We start from the raw sequence: 12,472 nt of genomic DNA, 5'->3' as shown, positions 1-12,472 counted from the left end.
AGTTCTCCTCATGTGCCAGTGTTCAACCCCAGAATATCGACCTTACATGATAGTATGTTGCCTGGGGTACTGTTCTCAAAATATGGCCCATAGACACAGTCCAACAGAATTTCCCGGAGTGCCTTCAGAGTGCAGATTCCTTGGCCCTCCTCCAGACTGTCTGCATCAGCAGCTCAGGAGGAGGGATCTCAAAATCTGGACTTCTGCCCATCATCCCAGATGACTTTTTAAGGACATTAAAGTTCGCAAAGCACTGCCCTGGAAGCACTTCGTTCTGTGGGAACCATGTTGGGCTGAATGCAGATGACAGCAAAGCTTTACCACCTAGCTCCATGAATTTGAGTAAGACACTAAGCTTTTGTGTGCCTCAGTTGCCACATCTGCCTCTTCCTCCCTTAAATGCATATGAGAGGGCTTTGTCAGTGTTCATGCAGGCCAGAGATGTACAGTATTTTTATTTGTAATTACTGCACTCTTTTCTGTTGCCTGTGACCATCAAATTAATCATTTGGTCCTCTGAGACTCTTAGTGCATCGCCTGTGGCCAGGTTGGGTTTTGAAATAACCATAATAATTGAAATAAAGAATTTGCCTTTGCTTGGGCGAAGTGGAGTCGGCGGCTTTCCTGTGCCTGGGACAAGCCCCCAGGAGTGAGGCTGTAGTGCTTCAGTACTGTCCTCTGTTCTCACACACAGCCTGGTGAGAAGCTTTCTCCTGCTACAACATCCCTTCAGTAATGTGCCTTCAAGTCCCATCTTGTTTGATTTCTAATTCTAAAAATCAGTCCCTGTGAGTATAAACTGATTGGTCTCTGGCATTTCAGAGGCTTTAATATGAGAATGTCTAGATCAGTGATGGGCAACCTTTTGAGCTTGGTGTGTCAAACTTCGCCAAAAAACTGAGCATAACTCGGGTAGTGTGTCACTTTGAGGAAAAAACATTATTTCGCGATATTTATAGTTTAAATAACATAAATGTATAATTGTTATATATAATTGTATTTAATAAACCTCAGCGGCCGCATGTCATCAGAAATGGCTACGCGTGTCAGTGCTGACACGCGTGCCATAGGTTCGCCATCACTGGTCTAGATGAGTTAGTAGATCCCAACTTACAAAAAAAATAATAATCATACAGGTAAAATCATGGGGAAAAACGTATGACTTCTTTTACCTTAATATTGCTACTTAAAAATTAGATTCAATCATGCCAAAATAAACCCTTTTAGTTTTGTTTGTAAATGCTGGAAAAATACATTATTCTCCATGCTCTCTTTTAAAATGCCTTAAGTAAAACATGTCCCTCCAGAATCTTGAATGAAGCCTGATTGGGAGCATGTCATTATTAACACATGTCTTTATTAGCACTTTTTATGCCATGACATCATTGTCTTACAGATACACTAGAATAATCATGTATTTTGTAATCTCAATCTAAAATCAAATGCTGTCAATATGGTGATATCTAATCTTGGATAGTGGTGATTAATATCTCTTACAAATTGCTTGGCTTATAATTTTCCTTCCTTGGAGAAAGTACTTTTTAATATTCTATTACAGTGTGTTTTTATTGTGTGTGAATATTAGTCTTAGATGGTGTAGTGCTTATTTTTTTGAAGTCTAGAATCTAGTCTTGATTGCCTTTTTTTTCCCCTAAGTATCAGTTTCTTGTGAATATGTCTTTGGAAGATTTGGTTAACCTGGTTGTATCTCAATTTGTTCATCTTCAAATTGGATATTAATATTATTTATGAGAATTTACTAAATTAGTGTCAAGATTCAGGACTTTCTGTTCTAACTGAGCCAAAATATTCTGGTGATTATAGCCACAAAGTAGTATTTTGAGGATCTTGAAAAAAGATAAGTGATAGCATACCCAAGACACTGAACCAGAAAATTAAAAACATCCCAGATAGATGGACTGAAATGTATATATTTATGGCCTTTTAATCACAACCAAGTGGTATAGAAAGTCCAGAAATTATTAATGCTTTGTCTTTTTCTTGCTGGTTTACAGGGAAAGCAAGACAACCATGCAGTTGCCCCTCGGTTTCCCAAATCAAAAGATGAAGGATGGTTTTTGATATTAGGAGAAGTGGATAAGAGAGAACTTATTGCTTTGAAAAGAGTAGGGTATGTTCGAAATCATCATGTCGCTTCCATCTCTTTTTATACCCCAGAAGCACCAGGAAGGTAAGCAGAACCTTCCCACCAAAATTCTGAAAGAATGGAATATGACTGTGATTGGCAAGGGGGTTTGATATCTTTGTTCTATTTTTCTATTGTAGGTATATCTACACCCTGTATTTCATGAGCGACTGCTACCTTGGCCTAGACCAGCAGTACGACATTCATCTCAACATCACACCAGCGAGCATTTCTGCACAGGTCAACGAGGAGATCTCCGATGCCTTGACCGACCTGACGGTGAAGTAACCTGACCCCAGCAGTTATTTGAAAGAAGTGGTTAAGGAGTCTGGCTGTTTAGTCACCTAGACAGAGTCGAATTACTTGATGTTTGCCTTGGTGGAATCAACTTCTGACCTCAGGACACCCAGGAAATTGACAGTGGCTGCAGTCAGTTTCAACACAAGTTAACTGCGGTGGCCTTTTTAACAAATGTTGCCTTTTATAATGTTGTCTTCATGGAATTTCTTATATGTAAAATCAATACTCCTGTAGGAGAATCAATTTATGTATATTGCGATTATTATATAGGAATTATCAATCAAATTTTACATTGCACAGTGTACTGTTTACAAGAATATTAGCTTCTTTTTTTTTCTAAGGAAAACTACACTGAGACGTGACAGTGTTAGAATTTGTTGTGACAGATTTCTAACCCTGCAGCTTAAAGTATGTGAGATACCTGTATGGTGGCACACAATGTGTCTCATTAACAAACTTTATACTTTGCCATATGTAGAAATAATTTCCAGAACTTCTTATAGTCATAAATGTTAATAATATATGAGTGAGGTAAAATCACATTACTGAGCTCAATGATGAAAACAGAATATACTGACCTTAGAAAATGTAGATACTGTAACTAGTGGAAATAAAATATTTAGATCGCCACTTGAAGACAAGCTGACTCAGTTATTCCTCCTGCTTTTTTTCCATCATATTACTTACTCTTCTGTTCTTATTCCCTTCTATGTCAAAACTTCACTTCCACTTTTTTCTGATATATTTATTTATACAAGGAGAGAAGTATAGTACGATTTGTGTTGTATCATGTACAGACCACTCTTTGACTTTACCTTCTTCAGGATGGCTCTGAGGCAAACAGAAAATTTTCGACCCCTACAAGTAGGTTTTCACCTGTGGTAAAGGAAATTTTAAAAGGCTTTCCGAAACCAGAACAAATTGCTTGTGTTTATGTTTACCTTCTTCTCCGAGAGAGAGAGAGAGAGAGAGAGAGAGAGAGAGAGAGAAAGAGAGGGAGGAAGGAAGAGAGAGAGAGAGAGAGAGGGAGAGAGGAAGGGAGGAAGGAAGGAAGGGAGGAAGGAAGGAAGGAAGGAAGGAAGGAAGGAAGGAAGGAAGGATGGAAGGAAGGAGAGAGAAAAAGGGAGAAAGAAAGAAAGAGAGAGAGAGAAGTAGAGTGTGGGTACCAGGCATTTACTTCCCAAAATTAAAGCTAAACGCATGAACACACCAAGGTCATGAGGTGTCTGAAGTTCACTTCATGTAAAGAGGTCTTCCTGCTTTTTCTTTGGCAGTTTATTTCCTAATTAAAATTCATACCTTAGCCACTTACTTCTCCAGTCCATACAGGAACCTGAGGAGAAACAAATCCGTAGTCTTTATGTTTATCAGTGCATTCCTTTTAGAGAGCAGGTAGGTTTGGGGAGCTGGAAGATCTGTTTCGCCAGACGTGACACAGGGCCTGGGACCAATAAGAAAGAATTTCTGTTATGTCCATTACTGAAAGGAAAAATGTGACTAGTTAAAATTAATCTTAAGTCAAAAGCGATTAGTTTACAACAAGCTGCAGAAGGCATTAGTAAGGCAAGGTGCACTTGCATGGAAATGTTTACCTTATAACAATAAGTGACCAATGCTATTTGCATTACTTCAAAATTCTAATGTTAAGTGTACATTATAACAGGACAGGTGCCAACATAATCAGATTAACTCCATATTCCTGTTCATATTCCTCTGGAGTTTATCAACTCTGTTAGAAGTTCCAGTCAGATATGCATTCCAAGTACTATGTTGAGTAGTTTGATATCCACATGAATCAGAGACATGTCCTACCCTCAAACAAAGCAGCCTGGTGATGAAATAAAATGTAGCTAACTATAATAAAGTAATTGCAGCAGTGAATTATTATTCAGAAAAATAATTTAGGGATATCTAGGCAGAATTGTGAAGGCAGAGATGAAAGAAGAGAATTCCAGGTAGAACAGTAACAAGCTGTGAGTAGACCCCAGCCTAAGGTGTCCAGTTAGTCTGCATTTTCAGACTTGAAAGGGAGTGACAGGTGAGAAGGATGGAAAAGTCTGTGACATGACCTTGAATTAGAGGGTAAGGACTGCAAATCTCATGTGCATGCAATGAAATTCTTTGGCAAGGCCCCAGAGAAGATTATGACAAATTCTGAGAGTAGGACGGGGAATCAGTCGAGACATGAAATAGCCTACTCTTGTAGAGATCCCAAGTACTCTCAGACTCACCAAAACAGGCTACTTACCCAACCTTCTTATGTCAACTCTCAGACTCACCAAAACAGGCTACCGACCCAGCCTTCTTATGTCAACTCTCAGACTCACCAAAACAGGCTACTTACCCAACCTTCTTATGTCAACATAGGAAGAGAGACCTAAGATAATAGGTAGCTTTATTATGGTGATGACATTATTTATGGAAAAGAATGAAATATGTTTATATATCAATGTATCCTGGGTATTACTAGTATTTTAAAACTTCAAATTATCGAAACTTTTTATCCTGAGATTCTGGCTCCCTGTGTTCTTTCACCAGAACCCTGTCTTTTCTTCATCACCACTACTAAATATTTACAGTGAAAGGATCCCCCAACAGGAACTACATATGATTGAATAATATGAACTGATAATAACTTTGGGCCTTCTCTCTTTCAAAAATAATCCAAAATGAGTAGGCAAAAATTATTTCACGAGACAGCTTCTTTAAAAGAATAACCTGAATTGACCATTTTTAATTTATTGGGGTGACATTGGTTAATGAAACCATACAGTTTTCAAGTGTACAATTCTATAACACATCGTTTGCATAATGCATTGTGCGCTCACCACCCAAAGTCAAGTCCCTATCCACCAGCATTTATCCCACCTTTGCCCTCTTCCACCTCCCCTTTTCCTCCGGCAATCAGCCTACTGTTGTCTGTGTCTGCCTTTTTTTTTTTTCTTTTTGCTTAATCCCTCACCATTTTCACTGAACCACATCAACACCCCTCCCCTCTGCCAGCTGCCAGTCTGTTTGTGAATCTCTTTTTGTTTGTAAGTTAATTTTGTTCATTAGATTTCCCCATATACATGAAGTCATATGTTATTTTGTCTTTCTCTGACTAGCTTATTTCATTTTTTTATGGCGAATAGTATTTCATTCTGTAAATGTAACACAGCTTTTTAATCCACTCATCTACTGAGGGGTACTTGGCTGCTTCCAAATCTTGGCTATTGTAAATAACGCTGCCATGAACATAGGGGTGCATATATTCTTTCAAATTAGTGTTTTGGGTTTCTTTGGACATATGTACAGAAGTGGAATTGCTGGGTCATTAGGCAGTTCTATTTTAATATTTTGAGTTAACTCCATACTGTTTTACGCAATGGCTACACCAATCTGCATTCCCTCCAACAGTGCACACGGGTTCCCTTTTCTCTGCATCCTCGCCAACACTTGTTTATTGATTTATTGATGATAGCCATTCTGACAAGCATGAGGTGATTTCTATTGTGGTTTTAATTTGCATTTCTCTGATGATTAGTGACATCAAGCATCTTTTTATATGTCTATTAGCCATTTGTATGTCCTCTTTGGAGGAGTATCTATTTCAGGTCCATTGCCTTTTTTTAACTTATTTGTTTATTTGTTTGCTTTCTTTTTTAAATAAATTTTTATTGATTTCAGAGAGGAAGGGAGAGGGAGAGAGAGACAGAAATATCAACGCTGAGAATTATCGCTCGGCTGCCGCCTGCATGCTTCCCACTGGAGACTGAGCCCACAACCCGGGCATGTGCCCTGACCAGGAATTGAATTGTGACCTCCTGGCTCATAGGTGTCGGATGCTCAACCACTGATCCAGCCAGCTGGGCGATTGTTTGTTTTCTTGATGTTAACATCAGTAAAATGTCCATACTACCCAAAACAATCTATAGATTCAACGCAATTCCTATTAAAATATCAATGGTATACTCAGAACTAGAACAAATATTCCAAAAATGTATATGGAACCACAAAATACCCCGAATAGCTTCAACAAACTTGAGAAAGAACCAACTTGGAGGTATCACACTACCTGATAGCAAACTATACTATAAGGCCAAGTAATCAAAACAGTGTGGTACTGGCATAAAAACAGGCATGTAAAGAATAGATAGCTCAGAAATAAAATCACACCTTTATGGTCAATATTTAACAAAGGAAGCAAGAACATATAATGGGGTAAAGATAGTATATTCAGTAAATGGTGTTGGGGAAAATTGGACAGATACATGCAAAAAAATGAAAGTAGACCACCTCCTTACTCTATACACAAGAAAAAACTCCAGATGATTAAAGACTTAAATATATCGGGAAACCATAAAAATCCTAGAAGAAAACATAGGCAGTAAAATCTCGAACATTTCTCATAGCAATCTTTTTTCTGACATGTCTCCAGGGACAAGGGAAATAAAAGAAAAAATAAACAAATGGGACTACATCAAACTAAAAAAGTTTTGCACAGAAAAGAAACAACAAAATGAAAAAAACAACACACTGAATGGAAGAACATATTCACCAATGATACATCTGATAAGCGGTTAATGCCAAAATTTATAAAGAACTTATACAACTGAATTAACTTTTAAATCTTTCCATTGACTTTAAAGATGTGTATTGAGTCCTTAGGTTAACTTTTTCTGTTTTCAGAACTCTAAATTATAAATCTAAGCGACATAAGGAGATAAAAATTTTGAGTTTAATGAGTTCTAGTTATATTATTTCAAGGTTCTCAAAAATCCTGAGATGGTAGTTGATGCCAGATTTTCCTGGAAGCCAGTTTTTCAAGTGATGGAGGATGGCTACAATGACTTCTGGGAAGAGTTATTCCCACAATTTCAGCCTCAGTTCTCTCACTTTTCATCCTGGTACTATTTTTGGAAAATAAAGTTCTTCAAATTTGAGACCTTTAAGTGAGATTTCAAGGATTCTACTTTGATTGACCTTCATCCCAAGTCTTTTGCATGTCAATTTGACAAAGATCTTGGGGTGCTATTAACATGTTGGGTCCAGTCTCACCCAAAGTAAGCTTTGGGCCCAGACAGCCTCATCTGAATGGTTACTTAATTTTCTTTTTGTTTACTCTTCAATTGGCCTGCAATTTGGAGAATAATTTCTAAATGCATTTGATTAAAGTTCACGAGTATTACTGTGTCTGTAAATTAATGTTAAGCAGTTCATTATGGAAACTTCCTGGAGAACATAATGGACTGTAAATCAGTCCATGTTTGGCTGAACAGAAGCATAGTACAGCCTTCTAATTAAAGGGTCTTTGGATCCCCAAACCCATGTTTCCTTACTCTTTACTTATTATCTGTGTCCTTGATTTTATTAGAACTTGTTAAAAACCATGTAGATGCCATGCCTATTCATTGAAAACAAGTATAATCATTTTAAGTGATTGCAGTCATTGATTCCAAGTTTTATTGGAAGCAGTTTTTAACCAGTTAACTGCCACGTGTCCAAAACGGAAACCATCCCCACACGCCACGATAGACGCTTACGGTGTACAAATGGTTAATGATTTGAAATTATCAGGGCTGATCAAAGATTAATTATATTCCTGAGCTTACCATCCTTTTCGTCTTGGCATCAGAAGACTGTACTTTGCAGTATGTGGAGGATTGTTCCAGCCCATTTTGAAACTCCCTACAACCAAGGGCCAATATCTCCAAGTGGCCTCCAAGGTGCCAGCTTTCAGGGGAAAAGACAGCTTCTGAAATAGCCGAATACTCCCTGCGAGTGAGAAGACTAACACTGAGTAGTGCTGACTGCCATCAGAATGAAGCTGCTTTCCCCGTGGCCTGTAAATCAGCACCAGAGACAATCGGAAAAGGAAGATTGCAAAAATGTTCTTCGTGGCAATACATCAGAATTGGTGCATATTTCCTCAGCCAACCTGAAGGGACAACATTTATTTGGATGTATACTGGTGGGTTGTACCTTTGTGACTGCTTTTTAGTCAAATTGGTGCCAAGTTACTATTAGAAACAAACAAAATACCAGTGGACCAGCAAAAAGTCAAATGGATGTAGCGGAGTATTGAGACCTTGCTCCCCAGTGTAGGTCGTCAGTTTGTCTTAAATAAACTCTTATAAAAAAAATCTCAAAAATAAAAATAAAGTGGGTGTAAATTACAGGAGAAAGTTTTCATTGGAAAAAATTCACAATATGATTATAAAATAATGAATAAGCAAGCTACTGATAGAGATCTTCATTCATCAAACATTATCTGCCTTAACATCATAGCTGTTTCTCCACTGGACTCCAAATCACACTGGATACACATCATGGCATACTTCTTTAAATACCTGAAATTGATACACCATGAAAGTGTGTAAGAGTCATTCTAACAAAGAATGCCAATAACTTCAACTGAGCTTTCAAATAAGCTCTTCTCATTACAATACAAAATGGCCTAATGATGGGCAGCAGGCCAGGAATGTGCATTTTCACCTGTTACTTTCACTGCTCATTATCAGAAAATATGCTCTATTTTCTATTACATCACAGTTTCCCCAGGGATCTTGAGGGAATAGTTATGGATTAGAAAGAAAAGCTGGGCTACCTATAGCTAGAGAAGCAGTCTTTATATTTTAGGGTTTTTTTCCCCTTTCAAGTGAGTTTCTGTAATGTTACCTTAGTTCTATTTGCTGACTCCACCACAGACTGGAAGATTTTAGGACAATATATCTGATCAACTCTCTTTCGTTCCATTGTCTCACCTATGAAACAAGGAATGCCTGTGCAGGCTTCCTCCCAGAGTAGTTGGCTCCATCATGACAAGAAGAGCAGTGAACTTCATCACGGCACACACCGTGCCTGGCACAGCAAGGGTCTTTATCAATTTTGAGTCAATGATGTATGAGAAAATTCTTAGAAAATGATAAAGAATTATGAAAAGGCAATAATCAATGGAAGTTAACGTGCTGAATTGTAAATAAACTCATCTTCAGGATTGATTTTATATGTCAGTGGGCAGTAGGCCCAGAGCCCAGCCCACCAAGAGCAATAAGAGCTTTGTGCCCAGAAAGGGGTGCCCTTGTGCTCCACTCCTTGTGCTGTAGTGTTTCCACCTCTCCAGCTGCAAATACGTGCACACTTTCCGTTGCAGCCCAGCGCACATGTGGGAAGGAGAATTACTTCAGCGGAACTTTTCTGAGGATGATTCCTGGAAACATGTTTTGACGGATAGTTAAGGGTAGATAGAAGCCCGGACAGTGGAGGAGAGGTCTGACTGCCTCATTTTACCCCTTCTGGGTTCTGGGACAAACCACCAGTTCACAACCTTGCCAGGGGCCATTCTGGGACTATTCTGAAGCACAACAGCTTCTGAGAGCAAGAACGTGGGGGCACCTCACACTTTCACCCAGTGCTTGAATCGCAGGGTGTGTTGTCCTTAAAATCATTTGTGTACTTTCCTTAATATTGCAAGCAAACTTCACTTTGCCCAGTCTCCCACTTTGCTCCCATGCTTGTATAAGCATGAAAATCAATTTAAGTATATCCAGTAAAAACCTAAGCCCTTTCCTCTTAAAAGCAAATATTCGATTTTTCTCAAAGTAATAACTATTTTTGCACCATTTTATCCAACTTCTGAAACTCAGTTCAAGCCCAAAATAAGGAGAAAACAATACACCACCATCTTCTAATATAGTGCTGTTTTTAGCAGAAGCAATGAGAAAAATACAGACATCTTGGTAAAACCCCAATCTTATTTTCTGATACTTTAGAAAAACGCATGCCTCTAAAAACACTTTACCCTTCAAGTGGCCTTTGGAGAAACTGAAACATTGAAGAAATCCTTGGATTGCAGCAAATAACATTCTCCGTGGACAATTCTAATCAATTATAGAAACATAACTGTACCCAGATCATTTAATAGACCACAGTGATGATCCTGGCTTCTGTCCATCTTATAAAATGCTGCAACTCATAAACACTGGTCCTGCTGCTGTTTGCAGCTCTCCAACCCAGAAAGATGTACTCTCAATTTATTGTTACTTTTCATGCTGAAAACGATTGTACATCTGCATCTTATATTTCAGTTTTCTCATTTCGTTATCTTTGCCCACTGTGTTAATTATTTTCGGATGCTTCATCCTATCCCCAAACAATATTTTAAATACTCATGAGAATGCACTGCATAAACATTGAATGTGTTAAAGACAGAGTCTGAGGTAATTCAGATTGAATTTAGGTAAATTGACTGGAATCAGCTTTTATTTAGGAAATCTTCTAGGGACAATTCTGACATATTTAAAATAACTAACTGTTCACTGAGATGCAATCTGCATGTGCATTCCAACAAATCCACGCACCAGCAATCAGACTGAAAACACAGGCTTTTAAGATGCTGGAAAACAGCTTAACAAGAGAATCAGAAAGATGATACCAATTACAGTAATCCAATACCTGGGGGAAAATTTCAGAACAAAAATTGTTTAATAAAATCAGCTAAAGATAATGAAACAATGATAAAATGTTAAAATGCAAAGGAAAATGTAAAGTACACCCAAGTTGTAATTACATGCATGTGTTATAGGTTCAGTAGACAAAAAATGAGATCTGTTCCACCCTGGTAAACAGTGAGGGAAAGAGAAATGGTGACTGTAATTAAAAGTCAAATGTCTTGCATCAGTTTTGGCAATGATTTCTTGGATTTATCACCAAAGGCACAGGCAACAAAAGGAAAAATAGACAAATTGGACTTCATGAAAATTAGAAACTTTTGTGCATCAAAAGACACTATTAAGAGTAAAAGGCAACCCACAGTATGGCAGAAAATATTTGCAAATCATGTATCTGATAAGGAATTAATATCCAGAATATATAGGTAACTCCAAAAACTAAACAACAAAAATAAAAACAACCTAATTCAAAAATGGGCAAAGGACTTGAATAGACATTTCTCAAAAAACATGTACAAGCTCATGAAAATATACTCAACATCACTAATGCCTAGAAAAAATGCAAATTGAAACCACAATGAGATACCACGTCACACTAATTAGATGGGGGGGGAGGGGTGAACACCCAATAACAAAGTGTTGGCAAGGATGTGGAGAAATTAGAACCCTTGTTCATTGTTGATAGGAATGTAAAATGGTACAGCCACTGTGAAAAAATAGTATGACAGTTCCTCAAACAATTAAAACTAGAATTACCACATGATTGAGCAACTTTATTTCTGGGTATATACCCAAAAGAACTGAAAGCAGGATCTCAAATATTTATACGCCCATGTTCATGGCAACATTATTCGAAATAGATAAAACATAGAAGTAACCCAAGTGTCCATCAACAGATGAATAGATAAGAAAATTGTGATATGTACATGTAATGGAATATTATTCAGCCTTGAAAGAAAGGAAGTACAGAAAGGAAATACAGAAATATGCAACAAAATAGATGAACTTCGAGGACATGATGCAAAGTTAAGTAAGAGTCACAAAAAGACAAATACTGTATGATTTTACTTATATGTGGTACCTAGAGTAGTCAAATTCATAGAGACAGAAAGTAAAATGGTAGGTGCTAGGAGCTGGGGGAAAGTGGTAATGGGGAGTTAATAGGTATGGTTTTAGTTCTGCAAAATAAAACAAGTTTAAGAGATGGATAGTGGTGATGGTTGCATAACAATATGAATGTACTTAATACCACTGTATGTGCATTATGTGTATTTAGCCACAATTTTTTTAAAGTGTTATTTTTTAGGCAATGAAAACTAAGGATAAAATAAACAAATGGAACTACATCAAAATAAATAGCTTCTGCACAGCAAAAGAAACCATCAACAAAACAACAAGAAAGTCCACTGCATGGGAGAACATATTTGCCAGTGCTATCCCAGATAAGGGTTTAATCTCCAAAATTTACAGGGAACTCATACAACTTAACAAAAGGAAGATAAACAATCCAATCAAAAAATGGGCAAAGGACCTAAATAGACACTTTTCGAAAGAAGATATACAGAAGGCCAAGAGACATATGAAAACATGCTCA

At 37.6% G+C, this 12,472-nt stretch overlaps 1 protein-coding gene across 1 annotated transcript in view; it reads left to right on the top strand.

Moving 5' to 3' along the window:
• ASCC3 (activating signal cointegrator 1 complex subunit 3) overlaps window positions 1–3,076 on the top strand; it is a 262,237-nt gene extending 259,161 nt beyond the window's left edge. The window contains exons 41-42 of the mRNA XM_008153441.3: window positions 2,016–2,191; window positions 2,287–3,076. Coding sequence (XP_008151663.2) covers window positions 2,016–2,191; window positions 2,287–2,434 — 324 coding nt within the window. The 3' untranslated portion in view covers window positions 2,435–3,076. The remainder of the gene's footprint in view (window positions 1–2,015; window positions 2,192–2,286) is intronic.
• Window positions 3,077–12,472: the final 9,396 nt, after the last annotated feature.

This window comes from Eptesicus fuscus, chromosome 10 (genome assembly GCF_027574615.1).
Source record: "Eptesicus fuscus isolate TK198812 chromosome 10, DD_ASM_mEF_20220401, whole genome shotgun sequence".
NCBI classification, from domain to species: Eukaryota; Metazoa; Chordata; class Mammalia; order Chiroptera; family Vespertilionidae; genus Eptesicus; species Eptesicus fuscus.
This window is presented reverse-complemented; position numbering and strand designations above follow the sequence as displayed.